The following is a 27,117-nucleotide window of genomic DNA, read 5'->3' as shown; positions in this document are numbered from 1 at the left end:
TCATTGTAGAAATCTGTGCTGTACAAGTAAATACATTTCTTTATTGTTTCCTTTCTTTTTTTTTATCTTTTCAAAATTTTATTGTATGTTTTATAAGTCTTTTCCTTTGCACCAAAAAAAAAATAGGAAGGATCGGCGAGTACGTGCTATCTCTAAAACCGGAAGCCGTCACATAAAACAGAGCCTGTCTCCAAAGAGACAAATGGAGCGTTTCGTTATTTTAAGTTCGTTAGATTCGTTATCTAAAATGGAATTGGCGCAAACTTGGAGCTATCGCTTTGTGAAAATTCCTGTAATACTCTCGCAGTTTAAGATAGAAACGATAACTCTCAATTGAAAGCGGCGCGAATAATCATGTTTTATTTGCAGCGCGCTCATTGAAAGTGACGTTGCAATTATTGCTGCATTCTGCCAGATCGATTTATTGCACGAATGATTTATTCCGATTTAGAAATTGCTGTATTAATTATTCATGATCTTTACCTTTAATTTTCCCATTTTCCAAATACACGATCACGATAAACGCTGTACATTTTTATCCTAATATTCTTGGTCTAATATTTCTACGAGATCTGGTTAATTAGCGCTATGCATGCGAGATATAAATTACGGTACTCACGCGATGTAAGCGGTTCTGCATTTCAGTATTTATTCTTTGCTGGAGTCCATATATAGTCTTCGATCTCCTTCAAGTTTATGGGCATGTGCCAAAGACTCAGACGAATATCGCAGTCGCCACCTTCATACAAAGTCTGTCATCGCTCAATTCTGCCGCTAATCCAATCATCTATTGCCTCTTCAGTACCACTTTCTGCAAAACCGTACGGTGAGTATGTTAATTAAATTATAATGATAAGCATTATTTTACATAGTGCAATACATTAATTGTGCAAATTTATGTAAAACTTCCATAGCGCTTACTTAGATGTGAAACGTAAATATTCACAAAAGGACATGTGTTAATATTAAGTAGTATTACAATTTCAACGGTATAATTCTACTACAAAACTACGATGAGAATAGTAGTTTTTATAGATTTTTTTCTTGTGTAAAACGTTTTGACTGTATTGAGTTTCACACATTCAAGGCGTCCGCGGAGATGGCAACATTTTTCCAGCAATTTTTCGCCACGGAATTTCTCCGTTAAACAGCAATTGTTGCTTGGTAGGAACATGCAGGCAACCTCCTGGATTTCGAGATGGTGCCCGTCGAATTCGCATCACTGCTTCGGTACGGGGGCGACGAATAACAGCACGAGGACGACCGTGACAACATCCTTGACGGCCCAATCATCCCGCAGAAGCGGACACTTTACTATGTTGCACTCCACGTCGCGAAAACGCGTCATGGTTTCATTAGTCTAAAGATCATAATTTTCGGAAAATTTCGCACTGATTTTATTGGCAGGTTGATATTCTAGAATTGGTATTCGGTAGCTTTAACTCGCTTGTACCAGTAGTTGAATCGTTACAGAGAGGAAATGCAAGACAATTTTCTACGAATAATTCAGAAAAATCAGGATTTGATTTCCGGGAAGTTTTATTTGAAAATGCACAGTGACTAAATATATCAAAGCCAGATTTGTAACAAATTTTATGAAAAGAGGAATAACAAGCGATTTCAAGAGCTTTTAAGAGCTTTCTTACCATTGAAAAATTTCCGCTTTTGCGATGTATGCTTTAACGTATCCCTTTTATGCATTTCTTTTCCGCGAAAACTGATTTTCAAGGATTACAGAAATCTACATAAGTACTTCCAGTAATAAGAGACTGTCGACCTGACAACGTAACAATTATTTTGATTGAAATAAAATTAATCCGGTTGATAGTCCCCAATTAACGTCTCTTTAACTTGATAATCAAAAACAAAAATTTTATATTTCTATACGTAAAATATTGTATATTGATTATTATAAACAGATGATTTCATACTACACAGTTTTACGTAACACGATAGTTTTATTCCGTTTGTTATAGCAAAAATAAAAGAAAATATTTGAAAATATTTATGTTACGATAAAGTTCCCTAATTTGATTAGAAGCTATCAGTGATCAAATTTAATTAACTAAACTTAAAGATGAAATAAAATTAAAATAGTAAATATAGCTATTAAATGTCAAATTTTGATTTTTAGAGAATAATATACAACATAAATACGTATGGAAAATGTATACGGGTATCTCAGAACTATTATTGTCGATAGTTATAAATACTAAAATAAAAATAAAATTAAAAAGAATATTTATCTTATAACATATAACAATCAAATTATTGTTACTTTCAAAATTATAAGTGGTTAAAAATATAGAATTCTTTACGAAGGATTGAAAGTTATAAATAAATATAAAGTCTTATAAATATAAAGTGTTATTGATATATTCTCTCTTTCAAGTAGATGTTACATCAATAAAAGAGCGTTCAAAATTTTAAAAAGTTTTCAAATAACATGGAAAAATCTAAATTTTAATGCAAAATTCGTTAAGAATTTTTAAATTTATTTTAATAAAAAATTTTTAGCGAAAAATTAACTTTATGCAAGTTACAAATTAATCATAGTTTAAAGGAAAGATATTGTTCTGAAATACCTTGTATATAGAATTATCGTATTTTATTACGTAATAAGTAAAGAGAGAAGCAGAGAATGTGCGCGCGCGTGTGTGTGTGTATGTGTGTGTGAGAGGAGGAAGAGAGAGTAAAAAAAAGATTTAATCTTGTAATAAATAAAACTTATATAAAAGCAAACAAAACAACAAAAGCAGCTGGCTATACTTTTTCATAATATTATCTGCGATGAGTCTCCTATAACTTCCTCGCACCGTCCAATAACAAAGGACTGATAAAGCTAGGTCTTTTTTCGTAATGTATAGATTAATTCACAAAGTGCGCAACTGTTCTATCGTGAATTCGTCATTGTGTAATAACTTAAATATCAGCTTAAAAGATACCAAAATGTTTTCCTTTATTTGAAAATGTCATAAATAATACCAACAATTTAAATCAATATCCTAAAATGTATTGTATATAATGGTAGCATACTACTTGACTGTTCTTTCCAATCTCATATACGTAAACTGTATTTGAGAAGTTCGTAAATTTAAAAAGCCTTTTTCAGGAACAAGAGTAAAAGTTTTAAGAGAAAGACCAAAATCTGTAGTTACACGTATTTCCAAGATAAATTGAATAAATAAGTATAAATAATTATAAAACAAGTTAAAAGTTACATGTTAAACGAGTTAAATAACGATGTTTAACGAAATAGTTCCCAAAAGTAGAAGATATCTAAATTTTAAAGTTCGTTAAAAATTTTCAGATTTATAAATAAATTATTCATTTGGAGCTATTTTTTTACCGTAATATAAAATTGTATTGCATTCTTATAATCGTATTAGCAAGCTTGGATCTAACTGTAACTCAGAGCTTATTTTCTTTATTACGACGTGAAAGAATGTTAAAATAGTTCATCACTATTTTTAACTGTCCTGTTCTATTTTTTTCACAGAAAGTAGTCTTAGAAAGTGCACAAGTCAAAATAATAATAAGATAATATGTAATCTAAAATGATTATATAAGCGCGTCAATAGTGTCATAACCATTGATATCAGTATTATAAAAAAAAACATTTAAATTGCGATAATAATGTATGTGTTTCCTGTCACTTGTGTAATTTATTAATCAGATTAGATAGACTTATTTTTCAGGCTCGATCGATTGTTAAAGATACTTTTTATTCTGCCATTTTCTACTTGCATCTCATTTATTATCAGAAATATGTGATTATTCTTATAGTTTCTCATTTCTTATATATTATTTTAAGATTGCTTAAATTTTTTATTAATCTGCATTTTGGAATATTCTATATGTATAAACAAAAAGACAATACATTTTAGTTAAAAAAAAAATCAATTAAAAATTTTCAAACATCTCTCTATAGATACGCGTTCTAAATCGCGTGTATTTTTTTCACCGGTAGTAAATACATTTTTTCAAATATTTTTTAGAAAAAAAATTCTTTTAGAAGACATATTTTTCAGGGTAAAAAGTATTTAACCAACCATCGAACAGCCTATGTGGAAAATAATACGCTCAAAGTATACGTGTACATACGCATCTATGTGTATAATATAATGTATCAAGCTGAAACTATCGCGTGTACATATGTATATCCCCGTAATGTAATACACGCACAATGGCGTGTAATATATTAATGTGTAATACATTCTTTCGCGAGAGCGCCATGACTGTTAAAGCGTCACAACGCTCTCCGCATGATCTCCTCTCGCGTTTATGATTTATGCGGTGATCGACGACGCACTTTTCCGGTGAATTGACCGGATTTGTACGTCAGTAAATGGTAGGATAAATACTTATGGTAAATAAAGAGAAAGGTGCTTAGATATATGTAACATCTTACATGAATCTAATTATCGAAGCATTAACGTCCCTACGAACGTTACGTTCTCGTTATTAGATAATGCAAATACGAATGTAATATAACTGTTCGATCGTCAGTGTGTCTTAATATTCTCTATAGGATGAATTTCGACAATTTCAATCAAATTTCTGCGCGAAACTGAAATGTAAAAAATGAGAAATTACGTGGCTATCCTGTTAAGTATAAACACTTATAATTAAATTAGAGGAACCGAATGACTACACTCTTTGATTGCAGTGCCTGAATATGTATGCAAGCGTAGAGTTATAAGCGATCTTTTAATACTTCTACTTTAATAATTTGAATTAAAATTTGTAATATCAAAAAGACAAAAGAAACATTCTGTTATTTGCTTACGATTGAAACATTATTTTATTTTAAGACTGATTTTTATAAGCATCTCTTGCGCCTCCTTAGTTCGCCAATAATTTGATGTGATTGCAGGTATTTCTATTTAATGTGCAACAACTCTATTTCATCTGAACTATGGCGTACGACTCTATGCACTTAATTTGCCGATCTTGCTGCATTTCAGAAACTCTCGTTCATCTTCGCTAAACTTTGACTGTTCGTCGTATTGCAGAACCAAGATTTTCATGCTAATGCGCGAATTATACGTACAACGAGTACAACGATGTATATGTAATGTACCTTTTAAACAAATGTGTCAACTGGTATGTACTTGCAATTCTATTATCAATCACATTGTGTAAAGATGGAGAAAGACATAAATTATTATGACATGAATTATTACGCGATGTGACATTGTTCGTGTACACATCGATAATGGGTACTGTTTGTAGATAAAAGTGAATAAAGCTATAAATTATTTAACGCAATCTTTAATTCCAATCTATCATAATTTATATATAAATTTTGCTTTTAGAAGTACTCTTTATTTCTTCCCAATTTTTTAATTACAAAAATATTTCCCTCTGATAAAATATTTATTGAAAATAAATTTATTTGATATTTTGTAGAAATTCAAACTAAATTATTTCAAACTGAATAGATTTTTTATCATTTCACAAATCACAAATCAATTAAATAAAGTGTTTTTCGCGTTTTTTTTTTTTTGTTACTCATTACGTATCACATATATGAATCACCGTAAAACAACACATAAACAAAAATTAATTTATATTTTAAGCAATATAAAAATAAATTTAATGCTTTAAATATATCTTTCATCTTCCTTGATATCGTGTAATATGCATTTTATATAAATGCTTAACTGTTTAATACATACACAATGATGTTAAATCGCATGGATAAAACGTGTTGTGTATTGCTTGGCCGAAATAAAATTTCTGCCGTTGCTTCCGTCTACTTTTATCGCCCGCATAATCGTAGCTATAGCATAATCGTAAAGACCAACGGCGCCAGGATAAGTCAAACACGGCCGAAATAATCGTTTCACGCTTCTCATTCCACAGAAAAATATCTGTACTATTTCATTTCAGTGATATTATCTCTATACGTGCTCTTCATATTCGGAGAACTTAATTTCTCCATTTTTTTTATTCATCATGTAATTCGCAAAATTTGGGTAATTCTGGATTGTTTATAAGTACGAATAGCATCTATTTGTATAAAAGCGATGTTTATGGAATATTTACATGTAAAAAATTTCATTTTTCTCAAAACAATAGTTAGCGCTTTTATGTCAAGTTCATCTATTAATAGTCACGAACTGTGCTGCAAAAAATATTACAAAAAAAAAACAGAGAAAACAAGAAAATCTGTAACCTAACCAATAGTTACACGAGAGACTCGATGAAATTTCATGGTGGAGCATGCGGCGAATGCGGCTTACGTAATGTATCCTTTTCATTCCCATCCTATTCATTCCCATCCTCTTTAGCGGGAATATGTGAAGACTCGAGGGAAAGGGTTTTCAGGTAATTTACGTCTGTGAGGGACCTGCCGGTCTCACGATCAGTGATTCGCAGTAACCGTTATTTACTGCTCGTGAAGAAAAGGGACTGGAAGAGGTGTCAGCATTCCGGTCAACGTCAGGGACAAAAGTGCGAAAGTTGCTTTATTCTCAAGTGAAAGGGGGACTATGTTTGAAGCGGCTGAACGCAAGGATCGCTAATCCGAATCATTATGTAAATTTCGTATTTCCGTTTTTTGCCTTTTCAAAAATTGTGTTCAAAAAAGGGAATGCGTTCTCATGAAAAAAAAAAAAAAAAAAAATGATAACGCATTAATCAAGATATACAGAAAGACGAACAAGAAAATTTTTTTCAGAATAAGAGTAGCTTGAAAAATTGGTTTGAAAAAAATCACGCTTTAAAGGAGATCGTATGCCGTTCTAGTCAACGACAACACGAAAACGCGATGTCGTGCACTCGTTATCGAATAATGGACCCGCAACGAGATCGATTGCACTTGGACTTCAAGTGTCCTCACAGCTGCTATACGACAACTTGCCATACGTCTGCTGTTAGAAATCCTTATTCCGAAATCTACAGCAATAGTGCGTAATTTTCTACATTTCACGGAAAACCTAATTGCAGTGAGATGTGATATGCATAATAAATATAAAAGTAAAATTTACATTCTCGCCAGAATTTATACTATAATTAAGATCTTTTATAGCAAAATTTAGTTTAATTACCTGGATATTTTTAATTTCCAAAGAGAGTTAAAACCGCTAAATGTTAATTTTATTAATGTTTCTAAAGTATAGAGATTTCAGATCTATGCATAAAAATAGAGACAAAATAAGATTACTTTTAATTCTTAATTTCTTATTCTTTAAAAGAAAGTAAAAAATATGAGAATAAATAATTTAATAAATTTTGCTACTATATTTTTTTCCTTCTCACATAAAAGATGATATTCTGTAATTCGATATATGACGCAATATTTCTTGGTTTAAATCAGCAATTTATTTAAGATTTTGCAAGAAAATTCATTTTTCTTTTAGGAAGTTATCCTAGAAATCATTCAAATTGTAAATCATCCCATTTAAGCAAAAACAACAATGAGATATTTGTTGAAGGTAAAAAATATTTTAAAAATTATTACAAAAATGTATAAATTCTGAACATAAAAATATATTTTTGATAATTATTTTAATGAAGTTAAAGAATAATAAAATTATATCTGTTTTTCTGGAAAAACAGAAATAATTATACTTTTGCATTTAAAAGCTAAAACAAAAATATGCGTACAATCACAAAATAAATTATTATTTAGACACAGGATATTGAAATTTTATTTTATGCTACATATTCATCGAATATTATAATTTTTAAGAAAAATTCGATTGGAAATAAAAACCATTGCCAATAATACATTTTAATCAAAGGTATATTTATGTTTAAATTAAAAAAAATTCACTGGTCTGTTGTTAATAAAATCTGATAAAAAAATTATTTAAATAAAAATACAAAGCCGATTTTACTTTATCTCATATATTTTTAATCTGAAAATGTGTATAAAAAATTGCAAAATTGTGGTTAAATAATATTAAATAAATAAGATAATCTTATATACAGTTATAAAACTAAGTGTTCAGGGTAGTATTGAATACAATGGTAATTTATTTTATTCTACAAATCAAGAACATACTTTTGAAATGTATCATTGGCCAAATGTTTCTACTTCCAATCGAATTTTATCTAAAAACATATAATATTTGATACGTAAAATATTCCCAGTATCCTGTAGCCAAATAATTAGTTTCATGACCATATGTGCTTATTAGCAATTTCAAACTTATTATATGTATTGATAATTTAATCACATTATTATTAATTTACGTATATTAATGCGATTAAATTGAATTAAATATCATTAATGTTTGTTACTTCATTATTTAATTATAATCAAAATATATTAAAAACCATCTACGCAATATTGAGTATGTATATGCCCGGAAAAAATTTTCGTATGTAATTATATATAATTTTATATAATAATTTTTTATAATGTACAATATTTATTATATATATTTTATTGAATATCATATATATAATTATATATAAAAGATTTTTTTCAGGATTAAACACTTATTTAAATAAGATTTGTAAAATGGGTAAAAAATACAGATTTGATCAATATCACAGAAATGGCTTACACATTTCCTAAGCAATTTATCAATTCCTGCAACTTATACATGTAGTACAATCAAACCGTCTCTCGATCTTGCTTTAATCGTACGTTTCGAACAATGCGACTCGAAGCGTGTCAGTCGCAGCTCACGAATATTAATTTAATCCCCCCCGCGTCGTAGGCAGGGGCGATCCGCCGTTTCCAGACTCGACTATACAAATGGGGAGAATTGCGAATTCACACACGTACGAAGTGACGAGGAATCGTGAATCAGCGCCGGTGGTTTCGATCGAGAGAATGCAAATTCGTCTGAAACTCCTGGAAGACAGTAACGCGACGTTGCATCTCAGAAATCGCGATCTCATCGTGGAAAACAAGAACCTGGAGAAGCGGTGAGATTACCACTGCGATTAATTACATATTCGCTAAATAAGCACCGTCCGTGATGCAACAATTACATTTCGCGTTTCGAATAAACTCCCTCAAGATAAACGACGTGCAGGCTGGAAGAGGATGCGGTCAAAATGGAGAAACTGCGAGAGAGCGTATTGTTATTGCAAAACGAACTTAATAAAGAGAACATCAAGTTAGCCGATGTATTAACGAAAGCGGTAGGAACAATATCTTTGAATTAAAAAAAATATTCTAAAATATAATTAAATAAAAAAATATAATAGTTCCAATACCTGCACAGTGAATAATAACTGACGTAAGAATAAAATAATTACATTAATGTAATTGAAAATTTTTATGAAAATAATTTTAAATAATATGTTTAATTAATTTCATAAATTTATATTAATTCTTTCTTAATGATATTTTATATCGCATTATTGCATTGTATTATTTATTGTTATAAATCTTTATTTCTATTAAAAGATGCAGCTTGTTTAAAAATTATAATCATCAATTATCAAAATGTTCTAACACAAAAAAAGATATCAAACTTAATATTTAAAATTGAAATTGGCAAATAAAGAAAAAAGCAATAATTATAAACTATCCAATAATTAAAAAAAAAACTCTAAAATTATTACTGCAATTTCGCGCGTACATCTTTCATAAAATATGTACGTATTTTTAAATGTAAATTTATTTGATCCTTGTATATTAATTTTAGAAACACGACGAGATACGTCTAGAAAATAAATGCACCTCGTCGACGAATATAGTTTCTAAGACCGATTGTGGATTACAAATTTGGGAAGCCTGCAAAGATTGCCACGCAGAATTGGAGGGGTGCCAAAGAGAATCACTTACGCGGATTACTATCACGAAGTAAGTTTTCCAGCAAGATAAAAGCAAGGCGAATCCGCTGCCTCATGTTATTGAACATCCTTGTATTGAGCGATATGAAATGCAGTCATTAATAAACGAGAATAGATGAGCTGATGAAAAACATTGAATCATATTCAATAACATGGGATCCAATAATCTCTCTTATTAAAGAGAATTCCATAATAATTATACTATCGGTCTAATTTATAATGATAGAATCGTGGAAATAACCATCTCTTTTAATTACTTAAATACACTGATATTAATTGATTTTTAATCAAAATATGAACATGGACCTATCTAATAATGAAACTTTCGAAGTATCAAAACCGGGATTAAACGTTTCGACACCCAAAATAAAAGAAAAAAACTTGTTAATAACAAATTATTTTACGATATGTAAAAGTATAATAAAAAATAATATTAATTAATGGTATTTAAAATATTAATATTGATCTAATAAGAAAACACGTGTAGCGATGACTGTTAGTAGCAAATAAATTAACAAATATATAATAAAATTTAGAAATTTACATTACAATTTTTGTGCCTTTTTAAAATTTTTATATGAGAGAAATAAAAGAAAGAGTGCTTTGTTTGTCATATCCTAGCCACGATTTTGCTAACCCTGACAAAAATAAAAATCAGAGCGTAAGTCAAGTGTAAGGGGAGAGCGACGGAAACATAAACGAAACTTCTATGAAATGAATTCGGACAATAAAAACATAAAAGCGGCGTTAACGCTTCTTTTACGTTTCATTGTCCGAATTTTCGCTTCCTAGAAGTTTCGTTTATGCTTCCGTCACCCTCGTCTTACATTCGATTTACATTCCAATTTTTATTTTTGCCAAGAAAGCATCTTAATATATTATTTAATACTAAATTTGTGTAAAACTTGTAAATTTGTATAAATACGGATCTACGTCATTTCTGGAATATATTTTCATCTCTTTTTGCGATTTTATTTGAAAATTCTTTTCGACTAAGAAGTTTTCAGATAAAAATTAAAAGCGTAAATCCTTCTTTTGAACTCTCCTTCTCTTGAACTCTCCTTCTCTTATCGATGAAATCCACCATCAATGGTGGGTGTTAATTCAGAATACATTCAAATGCAATTTAATCGGTAAGTTCGGATTAAATTACATTTAAATATATTTAAAATAACACCCACTTAATTTTATTTCATCGCTGTATTCATTTCGCAGCTCCATTCTCGATTATGTTTATAATTTATAAAGCTTAATACGATTAGATCGGAGTTTGAGTTACTGGAGAGGGATATGCGAACTTTGAGGGACGCTGTGATCGCTCGAGAAGAAGCTTGGGATAAAGTGGTGGAGCGCGAACGGAATTGCCAGCAGCAATTAGTACGACTGACCGCGGAGGCGATCACTGCGCGTCACCTTTGCGAAACCCGCCAGGACGAACTTCGTGCGGTTACAGATACTTTGACGGTAATACCAAGAGCTCGAAAGCGTACTCGAAAACTAGAATCAGAGTACCGTAAATTTCAAAATTACATCTACATGAATTTATTTAAATACTGTTTATGTTATGTTTACGAATCTTATTCACGTAGACAAGTAATGTACATTATTATACATTGAATAACTTAATAGTAGTAAAAATAATTAAGTTATAAAATTGTTAATATATTTGATTTTAGTAAGAAAGATTTACCAAATGTGTACCATTACAATTTTTTTATTATATTTCGCATTTAATTTTGGATGCAAATCGAAGTTCAAAATTGAAGTTTAACATGACAAGCTATTTTAATTTTTAATAACATAAAAGAAATGCTCTCTATTATAAATGTTTTAAAAAATAATTGTTTCAAAAGAATGACAAGTTTAAATAAATAATTAAAATTATATCCGGACATAACAGTAATTTCACGAATTAAAATTATGAATGCTAGATAATAAAAAATATGAAATTATTTTTATGTCGATACATAATTATTATTATTACATCGCGACATAATTTTAATTCGACAAATTATTATTATTCCTTGACATAATTTTAATTCATCGAATTTTTATCATGTCACGTCCATAATTTTTATTATTTATTTAAACTCATTCTTTTGAGACAATTATTTTTTAAAACATGTATATTAGAGAATATTTCTTTTATGTTATTAAAAAGTCATCGTTTGCCATAGTTTAATGTTTCATTATTATGTTAAAGAAAAATTATTTTTAAATTAATTAATAACAAAAAATTATTTATTATTAATAAAAAATAATTTTGTTAATTCATTAACAGTATTAATAAAACAAATTAATCACGTGTTTTATTAATATTAATAAAATTACATTATTATTAATATTAATTAATTTTTTATAATTATTCTTTGTTTTATTAATATTATTAAATTAAAAAGATTATTCTCAATTCTATCTATTGTTAGCTAATTCTGCAGAAATAACGATTTTGCTGAAGCATCTAAAAATTTAGCTAGATCGATACATATATGAAAATAATTTTGTTGCACTATCAAAATAATTATAAAGGGTATTCAAGAGCAATAAACAATGCTGCAAAGTTTCAATATTCTAGTAATCAGCTTGAGCGTTCTACATAATTATTGTAATTGTCTAACAAAATTATTTTTAGATCTGTATCCAACTAAATTTTTGAATACTTCAACAAAACTGCATTTTTTTGTTGCTACAACATTATTCTTTTTTCCGTGTCTCATTACACGATTACACTTATTAGAAAATCATGGTGATAAGATATTCGTCATCGCAACATACTTTAAATAGCAACATAACAAAATTCACATATAATGTAAATAATTTGCACGTGCGAGAAAATCATTTTAATTAATGCCAAAACGCAAGTTTGTTTCGTATCAGCGGCTTTTCATTTTCAGGAAAAGGAGTCAGAGCTGAAAATGCTGCAGAAAGAAACGCTACATTTGAACAAATTAATTGCGAAGCTGCACCGATGTCAGAAGTGAGCTTCTACTCCATTACATTTATTTTATTCGTGACCATTTCTCTCTCTCTCTCTCTCTCTTTCTTTCTTTCTCTCTCTCTCTCTCTCTCGCTTTCTCTCTCTCTCTCTTTCTCGTCTAGAAATCGCAATTGTTACCGAGAAACGCGGTGTTAGCGCTCATTATGCGCACAGTGCACTAAATGTGTTTGCAAACGAAAGCTGCATGATATCGGGTTTCCGATCGATAGATGAAAAGCGTGAACGTAACGCGCTCGTTAAAGATTCATCACGAAGGATTTTCGGAGCGCGACGCGAACGCATCATGGCGGACGCGGCGATTGTCGGGGATGAGAACGGGAACGATTACTTGCCTCGATTAATCCGTTACGACAATCCATCGGTCGCGTACTCCATGCTCCTCGCGTTCTCAATGCTTAGCGACAGCTGCAATGCTCGTTGGATGATGCGAATAACGCGAAAGACTCGACAGATTGTTCGTCCAATTTCGCGGAATAATCGCGCGCGTTTCCACTTCGAATCGTCGCGGAGAATCGTCGTGAAGTTGCCGCGGTATCATCGCGTTGAACGTAGCGCGGCGTCGGTCACGTGACCTTCGCGCGCTTTAATTAAGATACGTTCAGAGAGACCGCTATTAGCGCTATTTGCGTTTTCTATCTTTATCATTCATTAGACGTAAAACAAGGATAAAATGATGCAAATAGCGCTAATAGCGTCTCCCCGAACACACCCTTAAAGAGTTGTCGAGAATAAACCTGAAAATAAACGATTTTTTAGCAATAAATGTTTCATTTCTCAGACAATATTTTGATCAGAGACGTCAATGTGAATCTTGTATCTTTCATATTTATTTTGCAAAATAATTTTTTAAATCGTTTAGAGCCCTTTCGAAGGTAAAAAAAATTATCGTGCATGCCTTCGCGCGTTTTAAAAAACGAGAAAATTTAGCAGTAGCAATGTGGCAGATCTGAAAATTTAATCTTTCAATCTAATTGTAAGTATTAAATGGAAGTTTCTATTTACGATTTCTGGAAAGTCAGTCTTTCCGTTAATTTTATATTTTACGTTTCACATGATAATACACTGCCCGACTTCATGGAGCTCGTTACTATTTCAGAGAGCTCGAAGAATACGCAAGCGGCGGTGTAAGTTTCTGCATTAGCGAGAAAGATCAAAGATGCATCGAAGAGATTGCGCGGCGCGTACGAAACTCTAAGAGCAAGTCGAAGACGAAGCCGAAGTGCACTTTGGATAAATACCCGCGTTCGAATTCGAGCAGTCCTCGCGGGAGCAAGAACGGTCAGGATCAGGCAGGTTCCTCGGAGGAGCGTCGCAAATTAAATTTGTAATCGGGATATCGTAAATAAACGCGTTGCTGTCCGTTACACAAACTCATTGCACAGATTTCTATGTTTTCAATAGTGATACATCGCGCTATTTCGTCTCATCAAAAATATCGAATTGTTTATTGATATTGGTATATCACGAATCTGTTCGAATACTTCTTCGGATAAATGCAATAAAATTGGTCTTCTTGGTCTTGACCTATCGATAATTGCCATTGTACAATTAGTATTAAAAGTTGATGTTTTTCACTAAAGCCCATTTGCAATGTAACTTAATTTTAAATAATGAAAATAATTTTTACTAATAAAAACACTGTGTGGCTTAATTAGTTTAAAATTTATTTCCAATCTTCTTCTAGTTCTAAGAATTAAAAAAAGATAGAAAGTAACTTTAAATCAAGTTTAAAGTTAAGCTACATTGATGCAAACGGGTGTAAAATATATACATAAAAAAGTAAGTACAAAGCAAGAAAAAAAAATGCAAAGTTGAAAAGAAAAAAATATAAAGATCTTTTCCATCAGAATTTCCCAATCATTTGAAAAAATATACATACAGCCATTAGGTATATACATGCCTATCAGGCTAAAAATAATCATTTGATCTCTTTTACGAATAGTGGCGCCATCTGTGATGCGGAAATTGAACGAAGTTCTAAATGCTGATGTCGGTAATCGACTTTAAATTTAACTCTTTCGGTACGGAACAGAATAATAAAAACACTGTGTGGCTGAGACAAAAAAATCTTCTCATTCTGAACATATTAATTACAGGTCAAAATAAACTTTTTGTTGTTGAGTGCATATATGTGGCAATAATATTCAAAGGGTTAATAACCTAACTTCAGATACAAAAAAATATCCGGGTTAATCATTTGCGTGTCAAATACAAATATTCTGTATTATTATACACAAAAAATTATGTTCAAGTAAAAAACATTTCCTAAGATGTCTTTTAGACACGCCTTGAAAAACATTTTCCTTCTATTCCAATCTACTCTAGGCTTATATCTACTTTTTATATCGCGCAATTTTTCTCAGAGAATTTTATTTTCATACTTTTGTGATTATACCTCTTTTCTGCAGGCATTAGGAAATTTCATGGATCCCCAGCGTTCTGTCTATTGCTTTGTAGAAGAAATCACATTGGTATTCGAGCCGGAGTGACGTGTTTAAAATTAAACTGTGGAATTTAATCGAAATTCCGCGGATTGTAGGACCCGGCGAGTAGCCTCGGCATTGACGCTGGATAAACAAACGAGCCGGCGCCTTTTATCTATGTGTCTGAAAAGATAAAGTTGTAACATTAGTTTAATCGCCGTAAACAGCGTGAACGATTGTATTAAAAATTCACTCAATGTGACAAAGGTTGACGGATTAGTTATCACGTTAATCAACGAAGCCGTTTCGTACTAAAAAAGGAGAAAGAAAAAGAAAAAAAAGAACGCGCAATGAGATACTACATATCTAACGTGTTGTTTCTTAATATTTTTAGAGTTGGACACGCAAAACAGAATAAAATAAACAGTGTGAATGATTATTAAAAACGCGCTCATCTGACGTGACCTAGACAGATTAGTTATCGCATTAATAAGCCATTTCCCTTTGCAAATAATGTAATAAAAAAAAGCAATGTCACGCGTTTAGTCCGTTATTAACTTTGTTTATAAATTATAAAGTTACGTTATTCATCACTGTCGTCTGTAAAAACAAAAAGTATTATGTGAATAAGGAATTCAAACAACAGATCCAAACAACTCATCCTGCATAAAAAAAAGTGTGTTTACTCTGATAAAAAAATTTGCCAGAATTTGTCGGAATTATATTGATATTTGTAGCAGTATTTATCCAATAAATTCTGGCAACAAGTATCAAATTTTCTCGAAATTGCCCGAATTTCTAGAAAAAAACAACGCAAACAGTCTTTTTACAAGAAAAGTGTATATTAACATCAGGTAGTTTCTGATAAATTCTAATAAAAAAATCCAAATTTGTTCGAAACTTCATTTAAGCTTAATTTTTCAGCTAATTATTCTCAGAAAAAAGTCAGGCATGAAAGAGTTAAAAAAAATGTTTGTCGGGTAATCTTTCAGTTCGATAGAACTTGCGTCGTATCGTCATGGAAACTTTTCGAGAGTTGTATTCGGAAAACAGAGGAACGAAACAGAAGAGCAAAGAGAAAGCCGAACGACCGAGGAACATTCCCACTGTCTTTCTCGAGATGAAATAGAGGCTGGGACATTCGCGGAGGAAAAGTGGAGGAGGAGCATAAAGGCAACGAGTAGATCTAGCCGCGCGGTCAGTCGCAGCTTGAAAATCGCGGGTGACCTGCGCCCCAGTAAAATCAATGAGTGCGTTCGTCGACGAAGCCGCCGACGGCGGCAGCGCGACACAGCCGTGGTGGTGCGACACCAGCAGCAGCCGCGTCGTCGTGGGTGCCGCCGCTTGGGTGCTCCGTCGAACCCTCGGCACCGTTCTCCGCGACGAGTACGGGCCGTCATTTTCACGTCGGCGCGACGTGGAACATGTGAGTGCACGTGGCGGCGAGATGCCGTCGTCCGGCCGCCACGAGGACATGGATCTCTGCACGGACAAGGTCCTCTCCAAGGGCAGGATCCTGCAGGAGCTCACGAAGGCCGTCAAACTGGTGAGCGACCCGTTTACTGCCGCTCGAGCCCGCTTCGTGCCAAGGCCGCCTTCCCGCACAACGCCCGTTGCCACTGTCGCATGTCTGATGCACGCAAGTGCTACGCGAATTGTGCAACGCAGCAGCACTCCTTTCCCTTCTCTCGAAAGCATGGGTATCCCCTGCGCACCTAAGAGCGACGCTCGAAACCGATATGAGTCGCGTGCTACGTGGAGGAGAACAGTACGCGGATTGTCGTAATCACGGGGAGTTCGATCTCGTACTTGTGGAGACGAGGAAGTGCGCCTTACCCTTACGTCAATTGTCAATTGCGGTCTCTGCCTCGTGGGATAGCTATAGAGAACGCTTTCGCGTGACTGCGGCATCGAACTCCGTTGACCGGTCAGTTATTCCTGACCTGGTGTCCCAGTCGTCGCGTTTCCGTTATCCAGAGAGATAAATGATTGTTATACAGCAGCGTCAGTATTGAAGCTCGCTGATAATCACACATATCGATTTGTAATCTCCGAGTCTCTGAACCGGAAGTCAGAAATCGAGAATCGAAATTGCGACCAGTGACGTCAGAAGTAGCCTGCAATTTCAGCCAATTTCAGCCACCTCGCGCTATTTACTCTCTTGCATGTTCCGCTGTTGCACGTTTTATGGTTGCATGTTTTTACGCGGGCTCTCTCACGCTCATGAATCGTTTAGTCGTGATGAACTGCCCGAAATAAATTGCGCTCACGTACGCGGTGATTGCTCTTGTTATTATTTCCGTAAACGTCTCGACAACGTTTCTGATGGGAAACGTTTCGAGGCTCGTTAACCCGAAATTTGATTGAAGATTTAACTGGAAACGCATGCGAAATGTATGGCTCTTATGAGTTTTCACGTTACTTTGGAAAGTGCGACAAAAACGAAAAGAGAAACAGTCCGAAGAATCTCGGTCGAGATCGAGCGATTTAACGCGATCAACGAGGAAAAGGTGGTCCGCGAGGAAGGAGTTCAGGAGCGACGACAAGTGAACCGAAGTTTGTAGCACGTTGTGCACGTGAAAAGGGGGAAATCGGAGCGCGCGTTCGAGAGGCGTATACACGTATATATTATATGCGTGACGTCGTCCCGTCGCGACGTGCTGTCGCGGGTTAATCGCGACGACGCAGCGCAGCTCCAAACCGTAGGTTCGCACGGGGACGACGATCAACGCAAAACTCCCCGCGGTTCCTCGATGTCGTACCGTTCTGCGTGCGCGATCAAACGCGAAATTTCGCTCGTTTAGTCTCGTTCGTTTCGCTTTTCCGCCCATAGGGACGAGACGTCGCCGAGGAGTGAGTCATTTTCGCTGAAGCCTGACTGGCTAGTCGCGCTGACATCCCGCTGACAGCCGCACGGATGTGCGTTGTATGGAACAGCTGATAAGAGCTCCGTCCTTTTCACCTGAGCTTCCTTTTGTCGCGCGTTCTTTTCATTTCGTGATTATTGATCGCGAATTTATTTTATCTTCTCCGTGTGCAAAAGGCACTTTAAAGGGACACATCTAAAATTATCTCTACGGTTTTGGAACGGTGCTAGGTTGTGTTCAAATTGGTGTTAACTAAAAATGGAAGTGCTCATTTGAAAGTAAAAACACAAGGTAAAAGCGCACTTAAAATTTCGCGTAAACAATCCTTTGCTCTTACGAAGAGCTTGTTTTGCATTTGCAAAAACAGAACCTCACTGCGAATTTCATATGTATAGTAAAAATATTTGGAACTTTGAGATTCACCGATACGTTTCAACCATGTTCTTTGTGCTTTGCTTTAATACACTTTTACTTCGGTGAGATTAACACTTGCGTGTATCATGCAGGTCTACGCCCAAAGTCTCTACGGTACCGTGGTCTTGGACGGTGATTCTTGGTTGGTTTACTGGCTGGATCGCGCGTTACGCCATGGGCTGCGTGTAGAGAGACATGGATATTGGGGCACCGCTAGAGAGCTTAGTCATCAGGACACAGTCGTAGTCATACATGCACTGCAGAGTGTATTAACTTCTATAGGAAAAGGTATGCTTCGATATCTCATCACACATACAATAGCTTTACATTTATACTTTCTCATTACTGTTTGATTTAAATACACCTTAATATACATACAATCATGCCTTTATCTTATCACAAAGCTTTTAAACAGATTAAACCCAACAACATGTCTTATTATAATTAAATCACGTGTGTGATTTTACTCTGCATTTTACATGTAAAATATAATTATATTGCCTTAAAATAGATATTTAAGATAAACTTCTGTGAAAAATTTTGGAACTTCAAGCATCTTTATTTGGAAGTGCACATTTGTCTACTTATAAAATGTATCTAAATGTATACATATTTCAATATTTTCTTTATTAATATTCTTGAATTTCTTATTCATTTCATGCAGGTCGAGCATGGCTCTATCACACTCTGAGCGAAGGCAGTTTTGAGAGCTATCTGGCTTGTTTACTGCGAGACACGAAGACGTTAAAGAAACAGTACTTTCCACATGCACTCGTGAGAGATGTCGATAAGACCAATCAATTGGTTAATCTTCTTGCCGGTCTGGAGAACGTGTCCTTCACATTGCAATTGGTATGTTAAATGGATGTTGTGTGAAGAACAACAACTTATAAATAGTTTACGAAGCATTTAGCAAGCGATTGCACTTTTATGCAAAACTGTATCAATTTTCTCTCTTTCTCTTTCTCTTCTTAATGTTCATGTCATGTAATTTTTAGTCTACTTATCCCTACACAGATACCAATATCACCCCCTGGTTACACTTATCGCACTAATGAATAACATCAATCACATAACAAGAGCCACACATATATGCAGTTTGATAGATTGTTGTATATAAAGTTACAAGGGGGCAAGAGATTATCATGTTATTTGCGAGTACACACTTTATTTCGGATTACATATCGCTCGGTTTGCTTATTCGTGGAAAGTTTCTGCTAATATGTTAGAAAAAAAAAGATATTTACACAGAATTATCTGAACTTGTTAGATTAATATGAAGTTGATAACATTACGATGTACTATGTTATAAAATTAATATTGTGTTACATAAAAATTGTATAGGATGTGACCTATTTGGACATCTGCAATTACATGCCACAGAGGCCTATGAGCGTAAATCCATCGGGAACAGTCTTGTCATTGCATCTTAGGTCTTCTAGCGTTTCGAGTCTAGCCTCTCCTGGAGACAGTGGTGTTGCATTCGACAGTGACATGGACATTGCAAATGAAACTGATGGAAGCAGTTACAAAGAGGTAAGATATAGAGGCTGAATCAAAATTGTGTAGAAAAATCTTCAATCGCGAATAATATATACAAATATATAAATTTTAACAGGAGGATTATTCAATGGACGATATTCCTAAATACCGGAATAACAGGTACAAAACGATTATCAATAATCGTATGGAGGACAATAAAAATTTTGGATCTAGTGATTCGAGCGAGGATGGCAAGACGCCAACGCAATCACCGGCAACTAAATTTCAGACTGTTGTAATGACAAAAAATGATATAGTCAACCAGAATGTAACACGAAAATTGGACGACAATGAAATGAACTGCTCCAGTTTGGAAACTCTTAAAGAGTATAATTTCTACAGTAAGAGTCTGGATGAGGGAAACGATGAAACGAACAAAATTGATAATGACGTAAAGAACCGCAGTAAGAGAGGCACTTACTATAGCGACAGTCCTGCTTATAGCTTTAAGAAGAATATAGATCCTCGTAATTCTTATGTAATCAATAATGATACGAATCTATTAGAGCTGAGCATGACAATCTCTGATTGTGACAACATGGATGCGCCTTATGGCATTTTGAATACGATCAATATGACCGACGCCAGCATTCTATCTTCCTCCAGTTCAGAGGGCATAGTACAACGTAGGCGTAAAAAGAAACGAGGCGAAAGTAAAAAACGAGTTAGCTTCCATGAAGACATACTGAAAACAATGAAGTTAGAAGATGACGAGAACTTTACTGATTTTTCCATGAGTTTCTTGCTGCCTAGCTCCGTTTTAAAGAGGGACGCTCAGAAAGGCAGGTACAGTTGGTGCGCGCACGGGGATTCGCCGTATATGCAGAAGAACATGAATGCCGGCAGAAATGCGCACTCAGATTGCTACTCGTTCTCATCGTCATCGTCGAGCACGTTTGACAGTGATGGAACTGATAAGCAAGAGTTGTCGAAACTATGCATTGATATGCCATGTCAGCGTAATTGTAGGTGCAATTGTAGTTTATCGTTATCGGAGCGCGGAGCGCCGGAAGGCCAGGAAGATCCGGGAAAAAGTCTGAGGCCTAAAATGGAAATAGAATTGGGAGAAAATGAGGCGCAAGAAGCCTACATCGTTGAAAAGGCGTACGGTAACATTGTTGAAGATCCGCCATCCAAACTGGAGATGCCGCAATCGATGGATTCTAAAAAATATGCCAATTCAAATGATTGGTCAGACGCGGATAGCGTTACAACAATATCCGAACTGGACGAACGTAAGAGTAATCGACACTTGGCCTCACCGTCGAAGAAACGTAATATGACGGCGATACTAACGGGTGAGAGTAGTAATAAGCTTTTGATGCCGCCTTTGCGCCAAGCACCGTCAAAGACATCGTTATTGAGCAGATTTCTAAAATCTATTACTGAGAGAAAGTTTGAGATCAAAAAGAACAAAAAACCTCCGAAGGCGAATACTTTATACATCAAAGGCATCAAGACAAGCTATGATTCTTTCAAAGATTTTAATGATAATCTCGACAAAGAGATCCAGGAGAACGTGGCTGCCGAAAGGCAGGAATTTAGTGGAGAAAAAGTGAGCTTGAAGCTGCGTGAGCTTTTCAAGAGACATATCTATCGCGACAAAACGGAGGAGCTGTATAAAGTATACAAGGTGCGGAGTTCGTACATGACGAACGGCGAGAGCAAGCCGATGATTGCGTTATTAACAGATAAGACACTGTATCTAACCGGCTCAAAAATGGACCACTCTTATAGTAACCAGTTCGTTATTCCTTATAATGAACTAGATGTAATTATGGTAAGAAATATTTAAATAATTATTTTTTCCTTACGTATTCTATATACTTTACTAATTAGTATATGTTTGCTTATAGATCGGCCCAAATGCCCAAAGTATTTTAATTTCCAATGCCGATTGCGAAATGCAGTATCTGTTCTCCACTGGCAGCTCGCAAACTACCTCAGAATTAATTGGCCACTTAGAAATGGCCATGAGACGATCGCCGACGAAACCGAGGCTTCCTGCTGTTAAAGAACTGAATTACGAAGATATGCGTATTCTGAGGAATTCAATTCTTACTGATACAGCTGTACATCCTGTACGTAAACTATTTTTAGAAATTGCGAAAGCATAACTTTCTTTTAAAAAAACTTTTTAAAATAAATTAAAAAGAAATTTCTTAAAAGAAAAATCGCTTATTACTTTTAAAATTTCATTAAAAATTTTATATCATGTAGGATTTTATTATACAGGAATTATTTTTTCGATTGCTTTTATAGGACGAGAAAATAGAACACTACAGCCTTATTTATATAGAAGATGAACACATGTCACCGCCTAGTACGCCGTGTGGCCCAATGAAAGAAGGCGATCTGATGTTCCGGCCGCATACCTATCAGCACTTACATCCGAACGCACCCACGCATCCCTGGGAGGCCGGCTATTTTGTTCTAAAAGGCGGAGTAGTTTATATGTTTACGGATTCGAATCAGCGGCTTCCCAAACGTGCCATACCGTTGAAAGGCGGCTTATGTCAAGGCTGTAGAAGGATTCCTAATTCTCATCGGCCACACACCTTCGAGATACTACTAAAGCCCAACAAGTCGTACCAATTTGCCGCTCCGGACGAATACGTGGCTTCCGAGTGGTTACAGAGCTTTGTGCAAAGTGCATCAGGTCTGTTTGATAGCACAGAAAAGAAAGAGCCGTTGCCTTGTAGTCTTGTCACAACTACGAAACACCTAGTGGCGATGAAAGAGGTACATCCCGGTACGCAGAGAGGTCAAACACTCTCATGCGCTTCCATTAAGGATCTAGCAGCGTTTAGGGTGCCATTGGTACAACAGTCATGGTGTATATTGGTAAATATATGTTAATTAAGCGTAAATATGTACAATTAATTTCATATTTTGTTTCGTACAACTGGAGTTTTATTGTATCTGCAGGAATTCGCATGTCGAGAAGTGCACGAGAGTAGCGGTGACTGGGTCATATATTTCACGAATTATACCGAGCTCTGTGCTTTTAAAGAAGTCTTAGAAACTTTGTGGACGGATGCAAACTTGGTAGGATAAATTTCATGAGCAATGCATTGTAATATTATACGCAAGTGCTAATGTAAATTTTTTATTTTTGCAGGGTGAGTTTCCTATGGCAACACTTCCACCAGAGGATAAACTGCAGAGACGTTGCTCGGATGCTAGCAGGGATTTGGAACAGGCCTGGCGGTACCTGCTGCCACCAGTTTTAGAATAAACGGAAGATATACCAGTAGACAATATATATACCGTCATCTGAGAAATTATTTTATCATATTGCCATAAAAGAAACTCAAAACGTAACGCAGATCTCTCGCGTCAGCACGTGAATATCCAGGTAACTATATGAGAATTTGAATACTAATATACCATATGCCAAAGATAAGTCGCTTATAAAAACGTAATACAAATCTTTCTTTCTGTTGCAAATTAAATGCCATATATCTGTCACTTGGAACTAGAACAATCGATGTTATTTTGTGGCTTATAAGTAGAATCTTATAATAGATATCCTTATTTGGACTGATTTATGGCATAATATGATAAATTTCTAATTTCAAGATACAAATATATGTGCAATATATTCTCGCTATAATGCGGTGTTGAGATGAGAGAGATTGTGAGCATTATCTTGCATATAAGATATAAGTTGCCTCAAACATATAGATAACTATTTAGGAATATCGCAAAATGGTGCATTATCTTTCTTGTAGCGTAAGCCACCATAATATTATTAATTTATAATGACGCAAAGAATGTAATATAATTGATAACTGTGAGACATTATTGATTACCATATGACTGTCTATATATTCACATGTATTGAAGAGACAAACCAGTATGCATTTGAATACGCACGATTGATATTAAAGTAGATATTTATCGTCCGAAATGATATTATAAAATTCAGAATCACTTAAAGCAACTTTAACAAAGAATACTTCATAAATCGCTTTTAAAATTGATATATGATTTAACATTCTTAATGTTATTTATAATTACAAATTGATTTTACTTTTAATGTCAAAACTTTCTTAATATTGTTTTGTGATACGTCTCAAATTCATAAAATTTTACTCCATAACTATTAATTTTTTAAATGTACAAATAAAATATGAGCATAATATAATTGTATTATATGCACAATATTTAGTTTAATATAATGTAATATTAATTTAGTTCAAATATAGGTTGTATCAACTTATGTTGCATCATACATTAGAATTTTAATAATTACTGTTTTACGAAATAAGAGTGAATGAACACTAAAAGTACCAAGTGGTTATTATTGACAGTATCCGTTTTTTAGATTAATATTCTATTTCTCATATGCATAAGAAACAAAATTTTTTATTTTTTATCAATTATTATCATATTTTATGAAATATTTGATTTTTTAAAATTATTTTTTTATTTAGTATATAGTAATACACTTCTGTTTTTAGTGAGTTGAAAATATTGGTGCTTTTAGTGCTAAAGTTACATAAAGATTATACCAAAATGATTATAAACAATTTACGCTTCAAAAATTATTGATTATTTTAAATATGCTTATACTATGATATGAAACTGCGAGATATATAAGAAAAACTACATAAAAATGAATTTTATTTGTGATATAATACAACATATATAGATATATATATATATATATATATCAATATTGCTGGGAATAAGATATTTGTTATGATCTTTTTAAGTTATAATCTTGTGTTACCATAAAAGCTACATGAACGGATGCATTCTGAATATTCTTGTGAATAAATATTTAATTTTTGCATTATTTCATGTAGCTTTATACATGATTGTGATATGCTGTAAGTAATAAGTGTCAGCTGTTGTTAAGTTCATAAGATTCCTATGTGAAATTTATGTAATTTAAACAAATACCATGAAGATAAAATCAGTTTTATATGTTAACGCTGTGTGTGAAAAGTATGCGGAGTTAAATTTTCTACAAGTTACAGCCAGCATGTTCTAAATGTTACATCCATATACCTTTCACACAAACAAAAATTCTGTATTACCATACACACAACCTGCAAATTTATGACTAGAAAATTAATAAAAGTATACAAAGAGAATTCGATAGAACGATTTCTATTTCATCCATCTTTTTACTGCAAATATAATATATATATTGAAAAGGGAAAGTAATGAAAATGAAGCATCCTAATCGAAGTTATAATTTTATATAGATTTCAGTAGCAACGACATATTTTCTTAATCTTTTATTTTGTACTGTATTCTCAATTCTATATATCGTATATATTTCACGCGTTATTTAAGATTTCGAATTTTCAATGATGTAATTTTTTTTCATTCTAGTTATATAAATTTTTAAGAGGATGTTAAATGCCGATTGCAGAATAAATTAATTTTTGATTGACAAATCACAAAATCTTTTTGTAGAATAAAAGCATGAACTAAAAAAAAACTTGAATAGATTTTACAAGAAAATTGAAAAAAAAGAAGCCTGAGAGTGGCCGTGCCCATAATTTAACTTCTTCTTCTTCTCAACGTTAATGGTACCCGTCCCCAGTGTAACAACGTGGCGGGGACGATTTGACCATAGTAACCAAGGTATTTCTTATCTTGTTTTCAATAGTTATATGGGAAACAAAAAGACTTAAATAGGAATACAGGATATGCTTGCACAAGGAATAAGGAGGATTGCATCAGCAATCCTGACCGCGCTTTTTCGCTCTATTACAAACACGCTTACTGGTACACGGCCAACCAGCTGCAACCAGCGACTCCTCCATAATTTAACTGATACGATTTTTCGAGACTCTCTACAACATGGACATATACGCTACGATCAACTACGATGGCAATGTATGTATGTACCAGAGAGGAACCTGAGAGCGGCCACGGCGGCCTTTTTCCTATAACGCTTCGAAACTCCCGTACACCCAGCGACTTTGATTCTGTCCATGGGGAAATTTTCCAAACTAAGAAGTCACCATCCTTCTACATACTCGCAATTCATGATTAACGTAACGTCAGGCTTACGACAGAGTTGCCGCTGATGCGCCGATTTGCAGCACACCGCTGCCAGAAAGAACAGCACTCGCTAGCACCCGTTAGCACTTTCTCCCCACTTATCGGCCTGCGTCGAGCAGCCGAGGCGCCGAGTGGGGACTTCTTCTGTCTTTTTCTCTCTCGAGCGGTCTCTCTTCTTCTCGACCTATCCTCTTCTGACTCGAACGTTCTCTTTCTCTCGTATTACAGGCACAGCTTTTGGCTCATGCTAGGTCGAGAAGGAGAGAGACCGCTCGAGAGAGAGAAAGAGACAGAAGGAGTCCCCACTCGGTGCCTCGGCTGCTCGACGCAGGCCGATAAGTGGGGAGAAAGTGCTAACGGGTGCTAGCGAGTGCTGTTCTTTCTGGCAGCAGTGTGCTGCAAATCGGCGCATCAGCGGCAACTCTGGCTTACGATCGATCCCGGCCGCTTACGACCGCATTTGACACAATTTGACATGAGGTTAAGTAATTTGACATGAGGTTAAATAATTTGAGATTTGCGACTTGAATTCACTGGGCAAGAAGATACTGACGAAATCTCAGATCTGGCTGCAGTGCAACAAGTGTAAATACACCACGCATCATGATTCCTTTATGATGCATCGCATGAAAGATCATAACGAGGAAAGGGCACATCGACGAACACATCTTCGAGAGCTAGGAGGAAAGTGAAAGACATAGTTACAACAAAGTGAATGACTTGGAGAACAAGGAGAATGAAACAGGTTGAGTAGCGTTAAATCCAAGAGAAATTGTTCAGATGCATGATGTTGAAGCTAGCAGCGGATTCGCAGCAGCAGATTCGTCAAAGCAGGGATTCTCATTCAAAATAAAATACATAAGAAACTTTGACATATAAAGGCAAACTAGCAAGTAACTGCACAACATACACTTATACGCTTCTAAATAGATCAGACTATCGAGAACAATTAACAAAAATGCGCAGGTCTACTAAATTGTTTAAATTATATAACGAGTTATTGCAGAAACAAGGGAAGGAAGCCTCGGTCGGGGCTGTAAATTTTTTTAGAACATCATTGTAGGCTTCTAAATAAATCCCG

At 34.3% G+C, this 27,117-nt stretch overlaps 2 protein-coding genes and 1 long non-coding RNA gene across 6 annotated transcripts in view; 2 read left to right on the top strand and 1 right to left on the bottom strand.

The window, feature by feature from the left end:
• The window catches only part of LOC105207336 (cardioacceleratory peptide receptor), a 72,323-nt gene extending 67,052 nt beyond the window's left edge, over positions 1–5,271 (top strand). For 3 of the 4 annotated variants that reach the window (XM_039457718.1, XM_039457717.1, XM_026138629.2), the window contains exons 7-8: positions 646–826; positions 1,169–5,271. In XM_039457718.1, coding sequence (XP_039313652.1) covers positions 646–826; positions 1,169–1,364 — 377 coding nt within the window. In that variant the 3' untranslated portion in view covers positions 1,365–5,271. The remainder of the gene's footprint in view (positions 1–645; positions 827–1,168) is intronic. The other variant, XM_039457719.1, reaches the window with a different exon arrangement.
• On the bottom strand, positions 660–18,565 carry LOC120359629. Its single transcript, XR_005576408.1, has 3 exons — positions 17,023–18,565; positions 15,159–15,369; positions 660–811 (listed from the first exon to the last, which is right to left on the bottom strand). It is a non-coding gene; the product is annotated as an uncharacterized LOC120359629 (long non-coding RNA).
• On the top strand, positions 16,405–25,114 carry LOC105207153 (pleckstrin homology domain-containing family M member 2). Its single transcript, XM_011176591.3, has 9 exons — positions 16,405–16,732; positions 18,560–18,755; positions 19,132–19,319; positions 19,812–20,003; positions 20,086–21,789; positions 21,866–22,090; positions 22,272–22,853; positions 22,938–23,057; positions 23,131–25,114. The coding sequence occupies exons 1-9, from the start codon at positions 16,433–16,435 to the stop codon at positions 23,245–23,247; spliced, it is 3,624 nt and encodes a 1,207-aa protein (XP_011174893.1). The 5' UTR covers positions 16,405–16,432; the 3' UTR covers positions 23,248–25,114.
• Positions 25,115–27,117: the final 2,003 nt, after the last annotated feature.

The sequence above is a fragment of the Solenopsis invicta genome, chromosome 15 (assembly GCF_016802725.1).
Source record: "Solenopsis invicta isolate M01_SB chromosome 15, UNIL_Sinv_3.0, whole genome shotgun sequence".
Taxonomy (NCBI): Eukaryota; Metazoa; Arthropoda; class Insecta; order Hymenoptera; family Formicidae; genus Solenopsis; species Solenopsis invicta.
Note: the sequence above shows the minus strand (reverse complement) of the source record. Positions and strands in the feature narration are given on the sequence as shown.